General features: G+C 43.1%; 2 protein-coding genes across 9 annotated transcripts in view; one reads left to right on the top strand and one right to left on the bottom strand.

Annotated features, from left to right (window-relative positions):
* LOC118430523 (serine/threonine-protein kinase mTOR-like) overlaps nucleotides 1-25,634 on the bottom strand; it is a 127,877-nt gene that overhangs the window by 24,416 nt on the left and 77,827 nt on the right. The window lies entirely within an intron of this gene.
* LOC118430526 (angiopoietin-2-like) lies at nucleotides 1,399-14,381 on the top strand. 6 transcript variants are annotated; one of them, XM_035841445.1, is made up of 11 exons: nucleotides 1,399-1,536; nucleotides 1,821-1,871; nucleotides 2,416-2,572; nucleotides 2,604-3,465; nucleotides 4,695-4,824; nucleotides 7,668-7,815; nucleotides 8,638-8,764; nucleotides 11,929-12,035; nucleotides 12,404-12,568; nucleotides 12,869-13,010; nucleotides 13,427-14,381. In XM_035841445.1, exons 4-11 carry the CDS (start codon nucleotides 2,634-2,636, stop codon nucleotides 13,687-13,689), a joined length of 1,914 nt encoding a protein of 637 aa, XP_035697338.1. In that variant the 5' UTR covers nucleotides 1,399-1,536; nucleotides 1,821-1,871; nucleotides 2,416-2,572; nucleotides 2,604-2,633; the 3' UTR covers nucleotides 13,690-14,381. The 6 variants fall into 6 exon arrangements, with proteins under 6 accessions (XP_035697338.1, XP_035697343.1, XP_035697339.1 ...); XM_035841446.1 differs by having other exon boundaries at nucleotides 1,404-1,536; nucleotides 1,818-1,871; XM_035841447.1 differs by lacking the exon at nucleotides 1,399-1,536 and adding an exon at nucleotides 1,562-1,598.

Raw genomic sequence — 25,634 nt, 5'->3', positions numbered from 1 at the left:
CAATTTAGATGAAGCTTGCACTGGGTTCCTGTCTGGCATAGTGTTGTAACACAAGGTCACTATTAAACCATGTATCAAAGAGGTTATAACCTCCTTGGTCTCATCTTCCTTTTCTTCAATCATGGTATGATAAAGGGTCATCTGTGACAGTAACCTAGAGCCAGATTCTTCCTTGTTATGGCCTCGTTTTCTTGTCCTAAAAAATTACTACCACCCTCCACTCCATCCTGCTTGCCCCAGTAGTTAGCATACAGATGGAGAAACCATACAACTTTAGTTTGAATCATTTCTAGGACCTTTGACAATGTAATAAATCCATTTCTGAACCAGAAAACAGCTTTTGGAAACCTCCATGAAAACCAACAAAAAGTAGAAATTTTACATAGCCTGTATGTCTTTGTCCATTAGTGAAAAAGAAATGAAAGCAAAACAGATGTCTGAAGTTCAGTCCATAGATAGTTATCAGATCAAGACATGATAACTTCCCTCAACATGATCCATGGCATTCTATCAAGGCCACCATTCTATGTACCAGAAAGATAAAAACAAAAGAATTTTCCTGTCTTCTGATCCAGCTACTGTAATTATACAGTAGACAGCACAGATTATCTCCTCCACTGGGCTATGGTAAGATAATCCCGCACAGCTTTGTTTCATTTCTGCTGAAGAACAGTTCATGTGGTTGGGTGCATAGCTAATTGGTGGTTTGCTTCCACCTTGGTGTAAAATGAAAATATTGTAGTTGACCACACTGGTGAGTCATTCAAAACTAAACTTGAGTTGTCCTCTCACTTGAAAACAAGTATGCAGCTGAATGTTCTAAGAATAAAAAAGAATTTGTAGACAAGGGTCTCCATTAAACCGTAAACTATTTGTAGACACAACAAAAAAGCCATGACCTGTTCACCCAAAGGTCAGCTATAAAACTGTTCCTTCACTCTGGCAAGTCAGTAATCGGCTATAAAAGAGTTATATCACCATCTTTAAGGCTAACTACAGTAACCTTACCCTAGAAATAACATGGTAGTAGAAGTGGTTCTTTTTCAATGTTAAGGCTCATACATGTGTAAAATGTACACCAGTATTTCAGTATATTTTACACACAACTTTCATCTTCTTCTTTATCCCAGGAACCTGTCTAACATCAGAGTGTGGTCTTACATAATGGGCAGGGAAAGTTTTACTCAGCAGGAAAGTGAAAACACATTAGGGGGTCGTCAAAATATTTTCCTCCTCATTTCAAACCTTGTATATCTCTTGAATGCATTAAAACATAATCTGAAAATCAACAACTTAATTCTATTTTGACTTCAGCTTGTCCATTGTTCCTTATTACTGTTTGCAAGCAGGCATTCAGAACATCCCTGTCTTCCATACCCCCTCTAGCCTGCTAGTGGTACAGCCCATTATGTATCAATTTTCCCACCCAGAGGGAGGAAGCATGGAGAGGGATAATCACCATGAAGGACCCCCTGCCTGCACCTGATCTTTGACCTCCTTCCTTCTACAATATCCCAAGCCAGACCATAAGTGCAGGTGATCACTCTTTATCCAACAGTGCACAGTACAGTACTCTCTTGTGCTGACAGTTTATACATGTAGGTGCTGTGTGTTTATGTTACTCACATCCCCCCTCTAAGTTGTTGGGATTCTGCCTCCCCAAAAAGAGTAGTTAAAAGCCCCATGAGGACCATGGCGTTTAGTAGGACAGGGGACACCAGTGGGTTGTTTGTGTGCAGGTTGTACTAATCAGTTAGTTTCGATGCCAAGAATGGACATTCTCAGTCAGCTGAACTGTGTAACTTTTTCTGCTAAAGCAGGTCAGTGACCGTCCATAGCTGTAATGTCTGGAGCCTGACCATAGGAAGCAGGTATGCTGTACTATTGAGTATTGTGCTATTCATGCCCTTGTCTGAGAATCTTGAGGTAGCTGTTCTATTTATAGTGACTGGGATGATTTAGTATCATCCCAAAGCTGATGGGCAGTGTGCTCTTGTCCCAAATCAAAATACAGACGGTCAAATGTTGAAAAGAGCTTAGATTTCACACCAAATTTTATCTCGTGACATCTGCTTGGAGATTAACATGGAGAGACGTGTACCCACGGGCTGATTACATTGATATCTACATGTCCCAGAGTCCTAAAGAAGACTCAACTTTGTGTGATGACATGTGCAAGCAATTTATCTAGCCTACATAAGGTGGAAGTGGTTAAAGCCACTCCAGCCTTGTTTCTGGCAACAACAGTGGCCCAACGGTGGTGACGTATCTGTAAGCCATGTTTTTCAACCTGACCCTGGAGGGATGAAGTCAAGCTATGATTGACATTTAGAGGAAGGAAGCTAAGTTGGTGGTGCCTTGACAGCTGTACCCTTCAAGTTCAACAGTCAAATATTCTGTTGCCTTTCGTTTCAGCCTGAAGGGAGGACAAACAGGAAGAAGGCAGGCCAGTTATTGGCAGCGGTCGAGTATATGCAAAGCAACTTGGTCCTGCTTCAACCTTGCTTAGGCTACATACACATGTAGCTTATCTTAAAGGTAAGCAAACATTAGAGTGGAATTCATATGAAAGGTACTGTTTGAGGGTGCAATTCATATGAAAGGTGCTGTTTGAGGACAAGAATCCTTTCCATATGCCACTTGCATCCTTGAGGAAGGTCTATAAGAACACAGACATGGCTGAGGTTGGCAGGAAGACACCTTACTTTCTCCTGCTGTCACTTCTGTGTTTTGAAGTGCTGCCTGTCTTCAGCGACTCGCTGACTGACAGGGACTGGGTGTGGACAGCAGGGACAGCTCAGAGCCAGGACACAATCAGGTACAAGGTCGCAAACGGCGATGATGTCACGTTTCCCTCGTCCAATGAGAACGCTGGAACAGAAAGTTGGCAGAAGGATGCTATGTCTGGCCTACTTTTTGAGAACCAAGATGAAGAGGTAAGAAATGGTGATAGCTCTGCCAGAGAAGAGATAAAAAGAGACATGAAACAAGCTCCAGTGAGCTCCATGCCAGAGGATGCAGAGCCAAAAGTGTATGCTAATCAGGACGATTCTTCTGCCAAACTGGTAAAACTGCGTCATTCCGTGGAACTAGCCGATGACCCAGACAGCCAGAGAAGTATGGCGATAAAGGAACAGCAGTGTCGGTGCCCGACGTCAGGTCTTTTCCAGAACAATGTTCACGCTGACAACGAAAGGCTGCTGAGTGAGATCATCAGGAGTAACGAGAACAGACTGAGAAAGCTCGTTAGGAAACAGAAAGTGCATAAACAGGAGTATGAGGCAAGGCTGGAGCAACTGCTGGAAAGGGCCAGAAGGAACACTCGTCGCCATGGCAACGAATTGACAGGACGAGACAACAGGAGGGGAGGCTGGCGGAAGAGTCCATCGCAAGAGAGGGAGGACAATGAGATCAACCTCATCGGACCTGGCACATTGTTCGAAGAAATTATGCTAATGAAGCCAGGTTAGGATTTATGTTACTTTTGATTTCATCTAGCGTCCAAAATTCATCTCAGTCACAGAGAAAATCCCTTCCTTGTGTAGAGTACATCCCGATCATTAACTTGATATTAAGGTAACATTATTACCTGTCTGGTACCATTTCCAGTTTGAATCAATTAGCCTCAATGTTAGTGTCCCATGTAAACAATTTTACCTGAAGTTTATTTTTATATCAGCTTGTTGGCATGGCTTAACTAATAGAGAGAGACATGGTTTTTAATCCCACCATGTCTTCTTCAGTTAGCCATGAATCATAACAAGTTGGTAAGGTTGGGTCTTTCTGCCAGGAATATTCACTCATCTATTCATCAACACCACATTCTTCTCTGTATGCCTGGGGGAAGTCAAGTGCAAAAAGTGCCATTACTCACTGTTTTGACAAATAAGTTATGTCTAACTCTAATAGGGGGCAGCTGCATTTCTTTGATGCAAAACAAAAATTCGCTTCCAAAGGCATGTATAACTGGATGAATATATAGTTCCACAAATCTGTTATTCAATTTCCATGCACCAAATGTTTTCCACAAAAAGTCAACACAAAGACCAATGCATACTTTTATTTTTACTTCATTCCCTTTCGGCATCTATCATTTCTGTTCAATAATGAAAACAAATTGAGCAAGAGAAATGCTAACAGATAAGATGTGGCATCATCCAATACAGCAATGTATAAATGGCAGTGCTACTCTCCAAGTAGAGGTTAGGCTCCACCTTGTTTTTGACATCTTTTTAGGTGATTTTTGTGCCTTTCTACAAAATTGCCAGTTTGGCTGGTGTACAAAACGAATACCTTAAAGTGTAGAAAGTCCCACAAAAACACCTAAAAAGACAGCAAAAACAAGCCGGAACCAAACCTCTGCTTGGAGAGTAAGGCAGAGCTCCATGCATATGTATGTGGTCGATGTCAGACATATGCAGTCTCCCTTAAATTAGGGGATTACACTCCAGTGACCCCCTAGGGGAGGAGTCAGCTATGGGCAAGAGGAACAGTTGGGCCCAGCCGAGCTGTTTGTGTGCCATTGTGGGAACTGTCCCCATGACAAATTATCCGTTTCAACAGCTCGGACTTTCCACAAGAAGTGAGCTCCATTGGAACTTCTTGGCTGAAGTGCATTCAAGGTTTTACATGTAACTCGTGCACCTCACTAAAGATCACCATGTTGCCTTGTCGTAAATTCTTGCACTTTCTAGGCCTGAACATCACCCTGCACCTGCTCATGTTGGAACTTCAGGCCGAGGAAAACCGTTACCAAGTCTCCAACCAACAGAAAATGCTGAATATGCATGATGACAAGATTCTTCAACTCAGCATCAGAAATAGGTAAGTGTCTTTCAAGCATACGACATGTGGGTCTTCTTTTCTTTTATACAGATGTTCTTTTACAGATCTTAAAGTCCCACACACTAAGACGATAATTGAAAACAAGGGTCCTAGTTCAAAAGTTGACCTACAAGTGTCAATGGACTATGTTTTACATGTAGGTATATAGTACAAACACATATATTTAGCCATGCCATATTGACAATCAAGGGTACAGCCATTGTAGAGCCATTTTAGACTGTTTGTCCCGACATGATTTAGCAGTTCTCTTTTGTGAGGAAATGAATAATACACACTAGTACATGCATTTAAAACAAACATTTTGTTCTTTTGCTTCTTTTAAACCTACTCCTTCTGTACTTTTTTGAATGCATCCTGCAATACCCTTCAGTTGGTAAGTCTATAAACTTTGGATGTCCTATTCCATAACTTTTTCAATTTACATTATAAAGTTAAAGAATTGTTTTTGTAAATAATAATTGAAAGCTGACAGAAAAAATGTATAGGCACAAACCAATAATGAATCTATATTATACTGCCATTCCCTATTTCAGATATTAGATAATTGATCTTGATCTTGACTCTACCTTTACTTTGCAAAAGGACACAATGGGTCAAGATAACTTTAACTTTTTTTTCTTTACACCTATAACATATAAGGCCTTGAGTTTGAGCTGTATGGCTGAACTTTTCGTGCAGCTAGCAATTTCAGAGAAATACTTCCATGTACTAGTGGGAAAATGAATGGCAGGCACTCCCACCTTTCCTGTGAGCATGCCTGGTTGAAAGTCAGCAGGGTAGTGGGAAGGACACACCCACTTGCTACTGAAATCTGACAAACCAGAACAGAAAGTGCAGGTGGTCTTGTCATGAGATGGAAAGTAAGCCTCTTAAACAGGCCTTTACATGTAGGTATAAAATAGTGGTTGTTTTTGGAATATCTAAGTTCTGTTGAGTAGAAAGGGGCACTAAAGCTTCCTTTCTTCTTAGCTAGTATAAGCACTAGTAATGTCACTCCTGCTGAAATCTACTTCCTACAATTTAGCACAAAATTTAGGCAGCAGGGAAAAAAACTTGAGTTCAAGATGGCGCTTTTTGCAAAGACTTATAGTTGGCCATTAAATTCTTACAGACAAGAGATGCCCATATGGATCATTGCTTGTTTGTGACGTGCAGCAATATTGTTGAAAGGTATGCAGGCCGCAAGGCTAGTACAAGCTGTGGGACTCACATAAAAAATCTATTCTCATTCCCACCCCTAACCACCATAGCGTATTGCCCATCCATATTCCTGAAGAATCTTCAAACAACTGCTGTTTATCTTTTGATTGCTTTGGTCTGTTCTTCTGCTCCACCTAAACCACAAAGATAACCTCCTCTCATCACCTGTTAGGGAAGGATTTCCGGCTTACTGTGAAGTCTTGGTGGATTCTGAAGTGATGACAACCTTGCTTACCAACAAATAGGGAGCATCTGTTTACACATTAGAGAAACTTTCAAACAAAGATCGTGTTCGCGTGGTGTAACGGTCTGGCACTCGCCTCACCTGGTTCAAATTCCGTAGAGCCCGCGGCCCAGGTTTGCGCCCAGGCCTGGCCACGACTGGAAAAGAGTCGTTCTTTTGGAAAGGGATGTTAAGTTGACTGCCCAGTGTATGAGTGAGCTTTAGGTGTTAGCCTCAAGAATCAAACCTCTGAACATAAAAGAACCCAACACACTTATCAAGAAGATTAGGGGTGACATGATGTGCTTGGGAAAACCCTGAGCCATAGCAAAGCCATAGTTGACTTCCACTGCCTATGTGAAAAAGTATCCTGCTTCACCTCATTTGAGGACAACTGTTTTACCTTAAACTTCAAGTTACCTTGCCTGCCTACTGAACAAGAAAGTCTCTTTGACAAATTCATAGGGTAATGTACAAAATTTAAATGCACCCCCAGTGTTTAAAAACTTTCAATATCAGAAAGCAGCAAGGAATCGCATACCTGACTTCACAATGCCATGGGTTTCATGTTCTACTTTATCAGTCGGGCAAATCAGATGGAGAAAAGAGACTGATCCAGAGCTTCACTTGACATACCATTTGGATAGATTCAATCTGAGATATTTACTAATGACTTAGGCATCTGACACCATGCAAGCTCAAAAGTTTAAAGTGCAGTACATGAAAGAGAACCTTGTCCAGTCTCTGAAATAGGTTTCAGATAAGATTGGTCATCTGCTCTTTGTTGACATGCAACTCCTCACAGAGGTTGATGCCTCAATTTTTCTTTACTACTTCACAAAACAACAGTAGCACTTTAGCCATGACTACTGACATAACTCAGGCCAGTACATGTATGTTTCAAAGGAAAGAAAGCATCGCTAACATGTTAGATGTATTTCTAGGGTGATCAGGTTTTTATTTTCTTTACAGGTTATGATAGTCAAGTTTGGATGGCATAGCCATGCTCACAGGCTACAACCACAGATAGCCAACAGTTGAGCAGGCTTGCACTGCCACCTAGTGTCTAAATGAAAAATTGCAGCAAGATTGCTGTAGCCTGTAGGCAAAAGTACTAACTGATGCAGACACTCATGATTTAGCCGCTGAGGAGTATAGATATTGACAAGAGCCTTTAACTTTGTTATGTCTGATGCAAAATGATTTTAAAATGGCTTCCTGGTTTTACATATTGTTGCATCTATTCTTCCAACCAGCTGACTAGCTCCCAGTTTTGGTGCTTGAATAACTGTGCAGCCCAAAGGTATAAAAAAGAGATACACACCACCCTATAAATAGAATTGTGTAGGGAGGTTTTAACTAACTATTAAACCTCTAAGTATGTTCCTCTGCTGTTCAGTCAGCAGGGTATCATCATGAGTAAACAGATCCGTGCCATGAAGATGCTACAGGACAGGGCTAACCAGATGGAGCAGGAACTACAGAACATGAACAAGATGGTGAAGGATGCTGACAAACTGGATGAAGAGCTGAATGACTACAAAGTGGTAATGTCTTATTTTTCCAGTATCACTCTGAAGCTGCTTCCTCTTGCTAACTGGTGTTTAAAACTGTCATAAAGAAGTTATTATTGATCGATTGATTGCTCAATACATTGATTGATTGACTGATTAATTGATTGATTGATAAATTTGTAAAGAGAACATCCATGTAGTCCATGGATAGATTTTGATAGATCTCTAGTTTGTGGACCACATGTATCATTATAGTTAGGAAGAAGAGTTTGACTAAGTCTTTGACTAATAACAGAGCTGACCCAGGAATGCTAGTGGTCAATCCATGTGCTGCACTGCCTCCTATCAATCTTTTTGAAATTGCAGCCACACTAATGGTATGCTACCTAGGCAAATGCATACACCTTACATTTGGTTAACAAAGATAGAGAAGCAAGGCAAACCTACATGCTCAACTGCACACATTGGCCTGTGCCTGCGTACTGCTGCCACCTATCTGATTATATCGGTACTGCATTATGTCCTTTCCAACATTTCAAGAAGTGGCAACTGTCACAGACATCTGAATGTTCCACATGTTGTGCTGTAATTGAGGTGATTGATGTGTGTTCCGAAAATTGGTTTGGTTATCTCAACATAGTTTTCTTAGATTCATTTTTTTTCTTATCTACATGTCTTATCTTTAGTTTCAACCACCTGTCTTCATCATTGCATCAGTGCACTGCTAAAGACAGCAGACAGGATATGGACAAGTCTGTAGAAGAGTAAAGTAAGGTCACATACCTAAGAAAACTATGCTGAATTGATATACCAACCTGATGAAACTATTCATGAATGTTTTGATCATTGCTCTAGATCCTTGGAAAGTTGCAGTTAAAGGTGGAACAGAAGTCCCTCTTTATCAACCACTACACAGGCAAAATCTCCCGGTTACAGAACAGACTGGAGACCATGACACGGGATTACTCCATCAGATATCATGGTAAGTAAAAAGACCATAAGGTCCCAAGGAAACAAGGACGTAAGGCAACAGTGTACAACTTTCACTACAATGAGGTTGTACGTCCACAAGTGCAGAACACCTTTTTAGTCTGTGAAAGGCAACCTCCCTGTGCTTGGCTATAATGGCCCCTCCCCTCTATTTAGCCCCCCACAACAGAAGTTGGGTGGGCCCCTACAAGCAGGTTCAATCAGGCTAAATGACCATCAATCATCAAAGGGGGCAGTAAGGGCAAGTACATTGGTGGTAAGAACATCAGAAAGTTGGCAAAGTGGTGTTGTCATTAGGATTGTTGACCTACATTGTACATGTATAATCTAAAGGCTCTAGGTTCGACTCCCTAGCAAATCCCAATGTAGTGCCACTGGACACTGTCACCTTTCTTCCATACTTCCTCATTGACTTATCAAAAAGAGTACTAGTCCATCCCAGTGTGAATGGAGCAAACCAATCAGTCTGGTCTTACACAGCTTGTACTTGGTGTACAACATTGGTATGTTATGCCAAAGGTGATTTATTACCTGGTATGCAGAAAAAAGCAACAACAGAAATCAAAGTGCAAAGCTGGGCTCATGGCCTTGTTTGTCTATTTCACTAGGAGAAGACATTCCCCTGTTAACACAATGATTGGAAAACCAGAGCACCATCAGTATCAGCAGTACATCTCCTAGTCTAGCTGACACTACTGTAAATGTACTTTGCTAACAACCTGCCTACTAGGGGTTGTAAATGTGTGCATCAAATCTTATTCGCTTCTTTACTACTAATCTATAGGGAGAGACATTTTTCTTCTAACAACATGATTGAAAAACCAGCAGAGCCCCATGAAAAGCTTTTCCCATTTACTTCTCTGACCATACATATGAATTACTTTGCTAACTATCTCCATACTGTTAGTACAAGGTGTGCTTTCATTCATCAAATTTTTATTAGCTGCTTCAACTGTTATCATTGTGTCATTGCTATTTTAGAAATCTACAGGGAGAGTGTTGGATAGCTTTTCAAGGTGCCAAACACATACTTGTCTGTCAATGAAAGATATCCTGGACTTGATGGGTTTCACCTGCACGGCCCTGATGTTCAGGTTCAGGCATCAGAGGTTCCGACACAGCTGGATAAGTGTCTCACTGACAGACATACAGACAAATATCTCCTGTTATGTGGATACCATGTCTGAGAACCTCTGGCAAGTTGACAACACAAACAGACAGGAAAAATGCTGCTTCCTAAACCCCAGAATCCCAAGAGGAGTATCATTTGAAGTAGGAGTTGTACTGGAAGGAATCAAGATGTCCTCACCTTTAACTTATAGAAAGTTCCTGTTTGTGGACTCAGACACCACCACGGGAAGTTATCTAAAGTGTGAAACAGAAAGGATTTCCGTGTTTGGGGGATTGAGGTATGTGAAGATAAATGTGCCATTTACACATAAGGGGGAACGGTTTGTGAAAGTTTTTTTGGCCATTTGATCTCCTCAATTCTTCTTCTTTTCTCTGTCACCTGTAGTATTAAAAGAACCAGCAGTAAGTGATTTTTTGAGGCAAGGCTTAGGGGTTGCAAGTGGGAGGCAGTAGTAATGTTCTCGTGTATGTGTACCATAGACTTTTCACTCTGTGCAGCATGTCACTACCATTGCTGACAGATGGATACACTAGCAGGTCAGTAAATTGTTATTTTGGTTCACAGAGGAGGGGGCAGGGTGTGGGGGATATCAGGAACTTGATATAATCAAAACAGAACCTTCTCTACTGACCCAATTTCCTACAGTTGCTTCAAACTGTCCAAGGTGCCCCAAGTCTTTCCATACGAACCATGCACTCGCGGTTAAGAAGTCAATGGCACCAGGGACATATGGTGGTGGTGTAGTTTTGGCTAGACGGGAAGGAGAATAGCTGTCGACAAGCACCACCTATCAGATGCGTTACAAATCGCAGGTCCTTCAGAAACCTGTTGCAATCGCAGATGGTATACCGATATCTCTAGCCTGGTTACCAAACCCCAGCCCGATCTCAAGTATCTATCTTGAGGTTGGGGTATGGAATCCAGGCTACGATATCTCATGTGCTAAAGGGAAACACTTTTCTTCGTGATGTATAAAATTATACGTAGTTAACTAGTATGATCTACACTCGCCTCAAATGAAGTATTCGTAGCAAAGTGTAGTGGAATGCTTGGGAAGTCCTTGTTTACTACTCATCGACTGACACGTCAATCGGCAGAGCTAACACCATACAGCAGTGTTGAGGATAGAATTACTCCAGTTGTGCTAATCACATCTGACAGTTGGGGTATAGTGGTGACCCTTGGACCTTCCGGTCACTCCCTTGAGGCCCACACTGGACACACCATATAGCCTCAGGTTCAACCTAGAGGTCGGTCACGACTCAATGCCTCTCCACATGTGGTTTTCCCTACCCCGTTCCTGCCTGTAATGTACCATTGCGATGCAGTAAATTTCCCTTGAGGTTCTGCCCTTTTGGGTCGGCCACACATTATGTTTCTTCAAGCAGGCCATAAAGCTACCGACGAGACACAAATGCAATACGTTTGCTGTGCGTTGGCAAAGAATGAAAGGGCCGGCTCGCACGCCGAATGATTGAATTCTAGGACACTGCATTCTTCCGGGATGTGTATGTGACGATGTCTTTGAGCGGGTTTTAATTTGACCAAAGTCCTGCATCTGTTACATGGAGCCAAAAATGCGGCATGAAAGATAGACAAGTAAACATGGAGTCGAATGTTGATAATTTGTCACGGTTGAAACATGGTCCTTTTGACGGTACGGCTGTGATGAGATTGTAATTAGATCAAAGAGTAAACAAAGACACATGACACAAGAAAAATACCGCCGTTGGCCCCAGAATCTACCAATACCATATGAGGACCAAAGTGGACATTAAGAAGTGGATTAAAAGAACAGTCGACAAAATCATTTGGACAATATAGGAGAGGGATGGGTTTTTGTCAGGTAATGGTATTTTTTTATAAAAATTTATCCGGCCCGAGGGTTTTTAAGTTACTACGATACACAAGGGCCATAAGCCTGCCGGCTAACAACAAAACCAAAATGTTCCGTCTGGGGAAAGTCTCATAAACTTTTACACTTGAGAGTCTATAACCATTATTATGCTATCGCCATCCCATAGATCGTGTAAAGGACTGCACGTCGCTCTACTCGCGGGGGTACACGACCACTCACGTCTACACGGTCCCTGCGTACCAGGACACCTTCATCAATATCCCTCCGTCGCAGGTAACTTACGCGTTTGTTTTCATTTTCTTCGCAATATTAACCGCTATCGAGCGGGGGAAACAGTGTGACAGAAAAAAAACATATTCGTCAATACGCCAAACACTGTCACTGACGAAAGATATTGGATAATATCTGAAACGTCTGACCGTTTCCAAAATCATATCCAGTTGCATGGGTAATTGCTTTTTGGCGTATCTTATTATCATATTACCTAGATGTCCAACCTGAAGTCACCGACGTATACATTTTCTCTGCGCAATTTCATCACAAACTGTATACATGGTTACATGGCCGACGTTATGGTATACTGCTGTGCCTGTGTGTATACTATTGATGATTTTCGTATCTAAACGTTCTCCCTGCTACAGTTGTACTGTGACATGGGTGAGGGGGGCGGTTGGACCGTCATCCAGCGGCGCTTTGACGGGTCCGTCCTGTTCAATCGGACCTGGGACGAGTACCGAGACGGCTTCGGCACGTGGGATGGAGAATTCTACCTCGGCAACGAGAAAATCCACAAGCTAACAAATATGGTAAGACACACTCTTCAGCGGTCTAGTGGACCGTTTCAGTCAGCAGGACAGCTGGCGTTAAGCAATGTCACGGCACGCTGTGGGTCACTCCACATTTACAAAGTCGTTCTGGTACAAAATAAATTTAAACCGATAAAACATAGCTTTATCCTCAGAAGTTACGTTGCAGGGCTGCTATTTCTTACTATCTGATTCTGAAACTACATTTATTTCAATGTCTTCAACAGCTGCAGTTGGGCAACTGTGTGGTACGTTTTAGACATGCTGTGGTAACAAATATGCTGGTTACGTTTCCTTTAGAACAAGTACATGGTGCGGTTTGTGGTGACGGACTGGAAGGGGGAGGTCCGCTGGGCAGAGTACGACCACTTCCGGATCGAAAACGAAAGCACCAACTACCGAGCGCACGTGGGGAGAGTCTCAAGTGATCATGAACATGGAGGTAAGAAATTCTTCTAATTATCTTTGCCAAGAAGGACCAATAAGGTTATGTTCTCGATGGTGTTTGTGGTTGGGTGTGATAACAATCGTGTGTCGACAGCGTAACTAAAAAATCTTGGCTCGTGATAACATTTGGTAGTTGGGTGGGTGTCGGGAAGGTCCAAACGAAGGGCAAGTTGACGATGGGCCTTCAAGCGGCTTTCTACGATACTGTAGTGGAACCTTCCTGTTTTGATTTCTCATGTTCTTGACATGCTTATGTTGTGGATTTTTTTTTAAATTGTTGCTATTAAATAAATGTCCATTATTACAGGTAATGAGTATTTTTGCATACTGGAATAGAATACCATTTGTCTTTTTGTGCCCAGTGAAACGTATATATACATATTAATAGCACACAAATAAATATCCCTCTAGGACAATTCATCATGGACGATGCGCAGTTCTCAACCTTTGACAAAGACAACGACTCCTACGAGGACGGCAACTGCGCGAAGGAGATGGCGAGCGCAGGCTGGTTCTCCAACTGCGGCATCTCCTGCAACTGGAACGGGCGCTACTACAAAACTGGTCGGTACGAGATCTCCGGCGCTGCCGACGGGATGTGGTGGTGGAACTGGCACGGAGTGTCGTACTCCCTCAAGGCCATCACCGTCAAAATACGCCCGGTGGACTTTTGACGGCCGACATAACTAACAAACGTACGAGATCATCTTTTAGTATCCTGTTGGTGCCCTTCTAAGTACCTCAGTTGCGGAGATACATACTGTAGTGTGTTGTTGATTCAGAACAATTCCAAGAATAGAAGACTTCATTTCTAATTTTAAAGGTTAATCAGGGAAAAGGCCTCAGTTTGATGACGTGAAAAGTGCAAAATACGGGAAAAGGTGGCTTATGACGAGAACACTTTTCTTGATAAGTCACTATCAATTTCAATACGGCAAAACACTAATCGCATTTTAACACGGTGCCTCCAGAGTAGATTTCGTATAACCAGCAAATGTACCATTGTACATGTATGATTGAATCATTACCTCTGTAGATGACATCTGATGTACAGTAATTTAGGCTAAATGGTGCGATAAAACTCTTCCAAGCTCTAGGTAACTCCAACGGGTAGTATGGTATCCAAACTAACATTCGATGGAGTTGTAGATATCGACGTTTATTATACCCACTCTTATGGCACGCTCTAAGAACATGTATCTCACGATTTTAAAGCTAAAATAAATATTGTTTTGTACTTGTGATGTTACGCAAACATGTATTGAATTTGATAGTAATACAAACGAATTATACCATAATGGGATGTATATGGCACGAAAATAGGTAGAAGCAGATATTCCACAGTAAAACTTTTCCTGTTCATCTGCTCACTGTCTGTCGTCACTGATGGCACAACTTATAAGCAGAAAGGTTTAAAGTTCTTCTGCGTCGTACCCAATCTGTCAGCCACATGCACTACTTTTGTCGTTCTTATACTGGTGTTTGGAAACAGTTTGATGAATTAAGACTAAACAGAAAGGAATTTGGTGACAGACCGCACCAGAAAAGCTTTGAGCCGGACGGATAATTAGTTTGGAGAGGTGCGTAGCTTCCAGAAGAAGTTACGGTACTATTAAGATTGACAAAAACATAACGAAAGAAGTTGATATACCTCCCCAGATCCATTCCCCAAAACGACAAACCGGACATACATACTTCTATTATCTTTGGCTACGTTGTCATGTGTAGACCTATAGGGTATATTTCTTCTGGCAAACAAAAAATATCATTGCATCACTGGCAGGGTTTCAAACTTCGAGACTCTATGGTCGCATTGTTCTTTTTGGTAACGCTAGGTGCCGCTCAGATTCTATGCGTAGCTCTCCCGGGATATTTATGTCCATTGATAAATGGCATCTCATGGGTGAAACTGGAATAAACTGGAAGAACCTAGCAGCCCAAGAGTTGAACCCTACACGATAGATCATAGATCATACTATTGAGATCGTGTCGAGGTCTGGTAGTATTTAGACTAGAAAGCACCCAACTTCCCCCAAACTCAAACATACACCTCCAAAGTTGACTTCAGTCATAAATGTACCTAATGAAATGAAACGAGCTCCTTATGCACCAGCAATTCACCATGTCTGAATGTCCTGTCTTGTATACACTGAGTCTGGCTGACATGATATGAGTCACATGTCGCCAAATGCAGACCAAAGTGTTTCTACCAGTCAAAGTATTGAACCAATTAAAATTACTCTGCGTCTTCCGAGACCTTCGTGTGTTTACGTTCCTTGATTGGCCTTGGCAGACAGTGTGGCCCTGATCGGGACAGAAGAGAAAGATCGAGAAAGGCGACATTTTTGACACACCGAGCAAATGAGCCGGCGGGACCGCGCGATCCGTATCTCCGACGGGACACGTCAACTGGTGGGCGGACGCTCTCGCCCAGACACCTGTTTCCACTACATCTTTCTCGTAAACATGCTGATCTTCTATCCACAAAAACGCTGAAGCACGCCTGGTCACCGAACGCGGTGTTCGGAACTGCCGCGACTAGCGCAAAGTTACGATTTTCCGTTCCGTGACAGCCCTAAGTGCGCGACTACATCCTCGTGTTTGTTTGACCATGTGAAAAGACCGAAAAGGCGAGCGTGGAAAGGGAGCAAGTCACAGGTCAGCTGAAACGTTGATAGTTTGCGGTGGCAGTTGATCCTGTCCAGAATCTGGGCTGGTGTCGACGAGTAGAAAGTGTGGTCCTCTCAAGGGGGCATCAGCCTGTTCCCTGGAGCAGGCAGGAATGTACCGAGGATACTCAGTATGCAGTTAGAACTTTCTAGTAGCACAGCAGTAGTACTAGATCGTACTAGTAGTAAAATGTACACGGCATGGCGAATGCCTCGACCTCAGACTCATCTTGAACTTCTTTTGTCCGTCACAACAACATGGTTGTCAACAGAGACAATCACCGAATAATCAGAGGAGATCCTACCACATACTATTTTGTTTATGAAGCATCTGATAGACTTAAAACTACGTTTTCCCATTCGTTGGATAACTACATGGTTTGGGCGCGGTCATGACGACGAAAGATTCCTTCGTAATTCACCTCAAGTTGCCAAGCAGACGTAGATCTACACGTACATAAATCCTAGCTGCTTCGCCAGTTGGGACACTGACAGAGTAAGCCACTGTGTGATCTTGCCAAGCTGAGTGCAGACCTACTGAGGGCACTTCAGATGAGATGGGACAAATAAACTAAAGAGATGGGACAAATGTGAACAGTTGCAGCGATGCATCTGTCGCGCAGCAGTCATGACCTTGGATATGTGACACGGGGCTTCAATCCTATTGGGACCTAATTCCATAGCATTGACCTTGGTCGGTTATCAAAAGTTGTTGTCCAGTTCAATCTTGAAAGAATTCGCGTTTTCTCCAAATGCCCTCCTAAATCTCATTGAAATAAGATTGACACCATATTGCGGAAGACCCAGAGGAAATAGAATAGCATCTTTAACAATATTGAGAAAGCTGTCATAGAGCAACAACTCTCGCTTATATAATTGTAGATTTCATGTGTCTCCACTTTCGTTACGTTCTTTCATTAGGCAACCAAGGCACAGCACCCGCGGTGGTTGGGGATGATAAATATACAGTCTGCAGTACACCTAGGTGCGCTCAGTCGGACGTGGGTAGCTATCATTATCAAGGTCACACATGTGAACTGTCTGGACCCGGAACCCAGCGGGCCACTCATCCTTCCTGTCTGGAGGTGCTGGGCTGGAGGCCAAAACACCCAAAGGGTTCGCGGGGGGTGAGGGCTTTAATTAGAAAGTACAGGGCAAAGAAGGTCAAGGGGAAAATAAGTTGCCAAACGCTTAAACTAAATCGTGTCTTTGAAAGGGTTTAGGAACGTTCCCTTGTCGCTTGATTCAGCAGAATTGGGAAAGGTTTATCCGACTGAGGTTGAACAAGAGAAGGTCGTTCGCAGAAGGGCGCAAATGTGAGAAACGGGGGAGTTCACCGGAGGCAAATTCAGCCGGTGTCAGGTCTCATGCTCAGGATATTTGAACGACGATCTGTGCAGTGTAGACCTGGAGGATATAAGGGGCTTGATCCGGATGTGCCATGAAAAAGATATAATCTACAAGTAGATTAAGAGATATTCGCTTTCTAAGCCCAGTCATACGATAGGACAGAGATAATAGTCAACATCCAAGTGCAAGACAGGCTATCCATTACTGCTATAACAAGTGTCAATATCTATGCCAGACACTACTAGTAAACTAGTCCGAAACCGTCATTTGTGTTTGTCGGAACTCTAGATATCCTGCATAAAGTATTGAAGATCAAGGAACTGTTATGATAAAGAGTCTTTATGAGATCGGAAGGAACTACTGACAGTGGTGGAAAATACGGTTATTTCGTCATTGACGACACCGGCAGTCGGGCTCATATCTCAAGTTAAGGACAGCTTCGAGATGTTTCTACCGTTCAGATATACATCGTCCCACGCGGTTAGAAAACGAACGAGATGCAGAACGACACATTTCTAGGTCACCATGCGGGGGAGCATGGACCACATCCAAGAGCAACAAACTGAAGATGCCTTACAGCATCTCAGCGTCATCCTTTCATATGGCCATATGCATGGTACTGACGGAAGGCACACATAACCTTCATGATGTCACGCACACATGTCAAATGTAGGAAACAAAGTATCAACAAACCCTTTGCTACAAAGGATGCCATAGTCTGAAGGTATAAGGTCTGGTCATGGCTTCTTATCTAGCTATGCCTGTGAATTTGCTTTGCTTACAAAGAGCAATGGCCGTGGCCGTGAATGGTCCAACTGCACAAGAGGGGTGTAAAATGCCGTTAAAAGACCCCTTAAAAGTGAGAATGGAATTCGAAGTAAACTAAAGAGTCGGGTCGGAGTGTCAAAGCGTTGCGCAATAACTGCACCTTTCTCGTGGTCTCTCATAAGATATCGTGTTTCTTGTAGCACATAATTGGTCATAATTGCCGTATGATTGAATATTTTGTGATCATTACTCGGTACTGTTTTCAAATTACTGTAACACTTAAGGAAATGACGCGTCTTCGTGTACACTCAGTGTTGCAGCAATCCTCCTGGTAAGATTGCCTTGTTAAGTTGTTTAATAGAGGCAAGTCCGACATTCTAGAAAGGGTCCTTCTGGAAGCTACAATCAGTACAGTGGTTACGGTTTAATCCGATAGACCAGGACTGCTGTGAGGCAGATGACGACTAGGATTACACATCCGGCCACCAACCGCTAATGATGAGACGTCAGTCCAAACAAATCCTTGGTCATGGGAAAACATACAAGACTTTCCTCTCTAATCTTCGCGTGTAACACCCCATGCTGTCGTATTTCAAATACAACTTGACAGGCAAAAATTAATCAGGAAATACCTCCTGCAGGTTCAAGGAATTAAGATTTCACGTATTGCCTGTCGGCTTGGCCTGAACTACATTCGATGTGACGCTGTCAATGTGGCGCGAAATTCAAGATCATCAATTTGATTTACCAATCCATTAATTCCCTTTGATGATGGCAAATTTGGAACAGTGTCCTTAAATGAGAAAAACACGAAGGTAGTAAAACTGCGTAGAAATGGATAGCCAAAAAATCTTGTGAATTATGATACTTGTGATAATTGAGTTACTCCATACGCCCTAGGAGAGGACGCGACGAACCACAGAGCCTTGCAAACAAAGTTGGCGGCGACGTCTCCAGTGAGCTGTCTGCCATCTCCCAGATGACAAAATTGGATCGTTAATTTCAACATTTTCACATTGTGCCTGTTTCTCATATCCACTTCTGTAACCAAATACTTCGTAAAACCGAATATTTGACCATAAATAGAGAGGTCACTGTACGATTATATTCATGACATGCGTCCCCTGCGTACCCTGTCCCTGACAGGTACGAAGATTGAAAATGTTTTATACATCTATGTTTACATTTGAGAAATACCATCAAGACAAGATATAATAACAAGATATAATCAACTATAGCTCTATAGCCGAGGCGTGTTATTGTAAAGATATTTGACCTGTCTACCATGATCATGCTGAATCGGCTATGTGGTCTCGGAAGTATCATCCAGTGGTGCGCATGGACCATGACGGTCTTTGACATGTGTATGTCTACGTTTGACAATTGATGTACAACCAACGCAATCCAGTTGAAACGTTGTCTTCGTGAGAAAGAAAGAGCAAAAAGCAAAGAGGACTGAGGAAAAGCTGCAAAGAGTGAGGAGAGGTCATGTCAGCAATTTGACAGAGTTTCTCTTTTGACCATCAACACCTCAAATGACATCCATCAGAAACGGTTGACCTCCAAATCACCCTGTAAGCCGGTGTCAGATGATCTCCGTCCGTGTGTCCGTTCCCCCTCACCCACGCGCGGCTCGCCTCCATCCGACCAAGACGTACTGGTTTTATTTGCTTCTCCATCAATCTCGCATGGTCCTGCTCCTCCCTCCCAAACATAGCCCGCATCACTGCTCCTTTTTATCACCATTGGTGACGTCACAGTGTGTAGGGCTTCGGTCGAGCCAGCAGGTCCCTGGGGAAAGCTACAGGCGGGAGCGGGGTGGGGTGGTATGTCATGGGTCGGTGGGTGTCATCATTCAAAGAAACACGCTGCCCTTATCTTTGAACGTTGAAACTAAAAAAGAATTCCTCATCTGGAAATGTTTTCTGCCATGAGGTGATCTGACATGACCGCCACAGAAATCCATAAAATCAGACCAGGGTTCTTTGATGTGAAATGTATGAAAAACATAAATCAAATCATATGTATCTCGAGTGAACAATTCTCAGTAAGCAAACTTTAAATTTCTGGGCTTCGTCTCATGTCCTAACGAATACACAAGGGAACTACACAATGGAACTGCAGGACCTTCACTGGCTATGAATGCGAAAACTGTGAAGACCGTAGCAAAAATATTTCCTTGCGGCTCTGAAAGGAGACAGAAACTGTGTTATCATCACACTGTGGTGTCCGTCCAGCAGGTTAAATAAACGTGCCCTCCAGGTGAAAGAAGTCGGGCCAGCAAATCTCCGAGTTGGAAAGGTTAATCAGAAAGAGTCTTCCGGACTTCGCGTGACTTGATGCAGTCCTGTTAGTATGTATAACATCTCCGACCAGGTTGTATTTTCCTCACCAAGTGCTCTACTGAGTCTCCAGGAGTGCGAGAAGACTCCCTGTCTTGAGCTTCCTGGAGGGCTGCTACGCCCAGTTGATAAAGGTCAACTAACAAATCTGACCTGATGCCTGCAGGCTTCCAAAAGACATCTTGACCACATAATATACATATACGTGGCGGATCAACTGAGCCAACTCATCGGCATGCATTCAAAAAACTCACAAAGATATCAAAACCAAACGATTTCTTAGTTTGTCACCGCAAACTGTAATATGTCACTTTGCCGGCTTTTTCATTACATGACATTCATCGTATTAGCAAGAGCGATTGATATTTTGCACATAATTCAAACCGTATGAGCCAAAGGGTGAAAAGAAAACAAATTTGATACTACTCATATCTGTGGGCGAAGTGATTTTTGTAACTGAAAGCGCGACAAGGGGGATCTGTTATATAGGTTATGCAGTACACTAGTACAGATAAGGGTGTGACGAAATAGCCATGAATTCTTTAGCTGATGTCCTAAAAAGTATACCAAAACGCCATAGGATTGCAGAAAATCCTGTGTCGACAATTATAGCCTTAAAGGGTTTAACTCTAGCATCAAGTACATCTTTTCATCGACTGTCCTTCAGCCATAGTAGATCGGACAATGGACCCCCTCAGATTTTCAGATTTTTTCCTCTTTCCTTTTCAAGTTTTGTTTCGTGTCGGTACTGGTTGAGAACAGGACGCATACGGATGTGACCTCGCCCCGACTGTGTCGTGTCCACATTAGCAAGAGGTCAAGGGTACTGATGAATTGCTTTCTACTCTAGTCTAGACCAACATCACTATTTATAAGGCGGAGTCTCCGTACCCTGCCATGTACAATGAACGATGTCCATGCCAAGAACAAAGACTGTTCAAAGGTACGCTTATCATCGTGAGATAGACAAAACAGACGTCCGACTATAGCACACATTGTTCTTATCATGGCTCAGACGACGATCAGTTTTAATAGATACTAAATAGGAGGATTTCCAGCAGATTTGCCGCTTGTACTCCGCTCGAGAGAAGTGTCTGAAGGGCACTATACAGCCCCAGGCCAGTAGGCGGGGTTCCTCCCAGGCCGTGACCTGTGGGGATGGCGATCTTTCCTGACAGGTGAAATCTGGGAAAAGCAATGCAAATTAATCGAAGTAATCTACTGCTTGATTAAATCGTGACCCCACTACGCTTTGCTAGACCCGAAAGGTCCTACACCCGGTACTTATCTCTGGAACTGGATGTGGGCCACTTGCCCTCTTAAGTCAGCGCAAAACTGTTCCAAAGCCAGCGACATCGGAAAGTAAGGCTCTTTTGTCACGCTAGCTAAAAGGTACATACACCGCCTCTTCAGCGCCATGTCTAGGCAGTTCATTACTTTGTCGCAAATTAGATGAACAGGAGGATCTATTAAAGCAATGGTTTGGAGGATCAAAAAGCACCGGCAAACTATACATAATCATCATCCGGTCGTGCTAGTTGCACGGATGAAGATGACTCCCTCCCTCCATCCATCCATCCATCCATCCCTATCCTCCAAGCCTTGGGCAGATCTTCCACTGAACAGCAAGCGTCTTTGCAAAGATGGTACGTAGGAAAAATGTACATGCAAGAACCAAAACGTCAAGATCTTGCAGTACTTAGATGGTCAAAGCTACATCCGCATCTTTTTCCACAAGAAAGGAATGATCAGAACCAATGAGGGTCCAGGGTTTGGGTTTGAAGATGGTAGGGCAACCCAGCTGAACTGTCGTCATGGTAACCACTACAGCAGAAGAAGGGGGGGGGGGCAAATTCGCAGAGACTCAATAGTCTGCAATTTAATCCACGCCATCTGCAGATCACATTCCGCAAGGATTATTAGGCATTGCATGGCTTGAAACTGTCACAGTTTACAATGTTTGTAAGGCCTTCCTCAAGGATGCGGGTCGTTTAACTAGAAAAAACCGTAACGGAATGGTTTCTGGCGTCCCGCGTGGCAAGTCCAGATCTTTCCTTGTAAAATCTAAGAGGGGAACAAGATTGATTCTACGCTGGACTTTGTGTTTTTCACCATGACCATCTCGACAAAGGAAGGGTTGGGATACAAGCGCGTAGAAGTATCGGTCCGAATTACCGTAAGGATTAGTCAATCTAACTCCTTCAGTCCCCAGAGGTAAGACTAGTAGCTAACCGTGTGTGTCGGAACAGTAAGACAATAATCCAAGCAGGGGTCCACTTCATCAAAATGTGTCATGAATGCAAGAAAGTTGGCAACAATGAAGTCCTCGGAACTTGGGACGGAAGTCACTTTGACAGACCGTGTTGGCAAGATGGGTGACTGCTAAATAAGACACAAAATGCACTGTAAGATTCATAACTTTCATGATTCATTTTACCGGTACCAGATCGTTTGAAAAATCCTGCATTTTTCATTAACTTGCTTTCAGCTTGGCTACCCTTAGACCACTGCTATTCTGGCCTCTTTGAAGAGGCATCAAACAAAACGACTCTCTCGGCCTGTATAGCCGCTCCTCGTTGACAAATGGAGCCCTTGTTGACACGGTGGATGACGGCTCCTTCCCGAGAAAAGCCGGGAACACGGCGGAACGACCTACCGCGTCCTGCGGTACAGTCTACAGATGACTGCGCACTCCATGACGACAGCATGGGGTTCAGCAGAGATGCTGCCATCTGTTCGGAACTCCATCCCGACCTCCATTGTGGTGCCATCAACAGTACATGTTTGGTAAACTTCGTTCCAGGGAGTAGAGATGCACACTCGGCTATTCACAAATATCTGCACGTATCCAGGCTGAAATGGTGGGAACTGTACATAAAAGTGGGCATTAAATCCCGATTAAGACGCATTGGCATCACACCCCTGAACGATTTTATGTGATGATGAACTTCAGTTCTGACCCCAACTGCCATTTGCGCCTCTATTTCCCATCTTAAAGACATAAACTCCTTTTCTATCGACTGCCTCTTCGACACCTACGCAACTTAAGCGAACGTTAAAGTTACCTTACTGACTACAGGTGTTGCTCCTGATAATGTTTGGCCGTCGGAAACAAACATGTCCATCATGATTTTAATGGAGAAATTTGTAGCACACTGATTCAATCAGTTACCTATTCAGTTTGGTCATTGACGCATACCGCGATTTTATATACGTTTGACTTTTCCTAACGTAGCGTAAGTGTTGAACAATTGAGTCCAGTTACTGGCAGATACACCCCATTACTCACCAAGAAGGAATACGTCAGCGCACATAACATTCCACTAAAGTACAACAATTTGTGTAGTTCAGAAAGGGTCAGCAGTCTTTGTCGTCAATCGCTGCCAATGTATGTGACAAAAGCTGTGGTGGCGTGGTGTTTGGTACAATTTGTCTGTTTTTGATGGCTATGTATAGTGGATGTACGAGGTACTGACCTCTATCCAGAGCCGCCTACAGCCCAAAAGGATGGCTACACTACACTATAGATTATCCGATCCAATCCAAGCATCGGGACTCTTTGGATAACCCGGAAAGAAAGTGGGACGCCATATGTTAAATCCAGTTAAACCCCATATAAATCTCAACGTTACCGTATAATCGCGAGCTTTTCTACTACTACACTGTAAAAACATTGCCAGCCCTTAACAGTTTCTCGATGACTCTACTTAGCTGTCGTCTTCAGGTTGTCAGCTAAGAGATGACGGCAGTGCAATTTCCCTGATGCACTTGTTGAGGAGACACGAATGAGGCTTGAAGGCGAACAGTTCAAACGAGAAATTTAGAGTACAATACTTAAGAGCACAGACACGACACGCGGGTCATCATTGGCTACATTTCCTCGCTGCTCTTGTGGGGACCCTACAGTCTGGCTGAGTAAAGTTCAGCAAAGTTCAAACGACCTCCTCATTCCGACTCATCCAAACAAACAAGGGGTTGAAAACGTGGTGCTCGGGGCAGTTTGAACTTCTCGCACGGTAAACAAGAGGTCACGACATCACGATTAATCACGCCATCACTTTATCCTTCTCAGTGCCTAGCAAACAACCAGGGTGTATAAGTGATGGATAAATGGCGACCTCGGGTCGGAGGCTAGATAATTACTTTAGTTCCAACTGGTCTATCAAAGGGACACCGGACAACAACCTTTGATGGCCTGGTCAGACGCAGACAGGTGTCTTTGATCAAGTTCACTTTTTCTCTGATAATCGTGCCTCATTAGAACAGTAGATTAGAGACGGATAACTCACAGGAATACTTCAGAACAGCTGACTTTTATCTTTGTTTAGGTACAGATACTTCGCAACAAGGATCACCACATTTCCATGTTGATCGTGGCCGACCTGTTGATGTTTTATTTTGTAGACACGTAAGCATATTTTGTCTAAGCCTTAAACGATGTAAGTTTTAAGGTTTCGTATCTGGATAACTTGGAAAAACAGTGCATAAAGGAATGGTTACGGAGCTTTCTCTAGAGCGATGTTGAATCGTATGGAGCCGTACATGATGCTATGATTTGAAGAAAGTTTAAGAAAACATACAGATCGATGATATCAAGACCAATTTCATTTGCTGGACTCATATCACTTGTATCACTTGCGTCGAAGAACAACGAAATCCTAGTGCTTATAAGCCTAGACCTTTGAGACTTGCTCAATTTTTTGGGTGTTACTCAAAAGCGTTTCTTGGCACATGTTGCAAGACAACCTGCCTTCTATGGAGCATCAATGTCAAAAACGTGTTCGCTGCAAACGTTAAACTATATATGAATAGCATATACAGCTGTACAGATGATCGGTCCTCATAAACTACTCTTTAAAGAATATTGCGGATTTTGGAAACACGCATAGGGAAAGTCCATAGGGCCTAGGGAGGATCAATGTCAGGAAAATATGTGTTCGGATCGCAAAATATGTACAGATATTTACGAGTTTTAATTAAAGCTATGACAAGAAAGCTGTTGCGGCTTTCGTCTGTGTGAATGTTTTTATAACGTATACTGGGTGGGTGGGCGGAGTCCTGTCGACTACCTTGAGGAATGAATTCAAGGTTCTGAAAAAAAGACGTCATTAATTAACTACTGTGGTATGTTGGGGAGGAAAAAACCACGGGCCGAGGGCCGTTCCCTGGAGCTAGATCGTAAGTGAAGGCGTACAGGCACATTTCGGCAGCTGTGTTAGTGTATTGCCGGTGATCGTGACCAATGACCATTGAAATGCTCATCGTGAACGTGGAAACTTAGACCCAGTTTCTACAAAGCCGTTCATCATCCGTTTTAGAAGTTCACCGAAATACAATACGTCCACGCATGCATGTCAAACAGTGACCTTGAGTATCATTATACGCAAGACCAGAAAACTGGGTCTTCTGGAAATTCTATCTCATGGAAAATTACAGAACGTCGCGGATTCCGTTTGACATTTGCCCTGTGGGATATCAGAACTGCTAACC

Source organism: Branchiostoma floridae, chromosome 14, assembly GCF_000003815.2.
Source record: "Branchiostoma floridae strain S238N-H82 chromosome 14, Bfl_VNyyK, whole genome shotgun sequence".
NCBI classification, from domain to species: domain Eukaryota; kingdom Metazoa; phylum Chordata; class Leptocardii; order Amphioxiformes; family Branchiostomatidae; genus Branchiostoma; species Branchiostoma floridae.
Note: the sequence above shows the minus strand (reverse complement) of the source record. Positions and strands in the feature narration are given on the sequence as shown.

Bases quoted from the DNA above. Each gene is read 5' to 3' on its own strand.
- LOC118430526 (XM_035841445.1), top strand. From the start codon at position 2,634: ATGCCACTTGCATCCTTGAGGAAGGTCTATAAGAACACAGACATGGCT. The intron at 3,466-4,694 runs GTTAGGATTTAT...TGCACTTTCTAG, and splicing joins AATTATGCTAATGAAGCCAG to GCCTGAACATCACCCTGCAC. The intron at 12,036-12,403 runs GTAACTTACGCG...TCCCTGCTACAG, and splicing joins TCAATATCCCTCCGTCGCAG to TTGTACTGTGACATGGGTGA.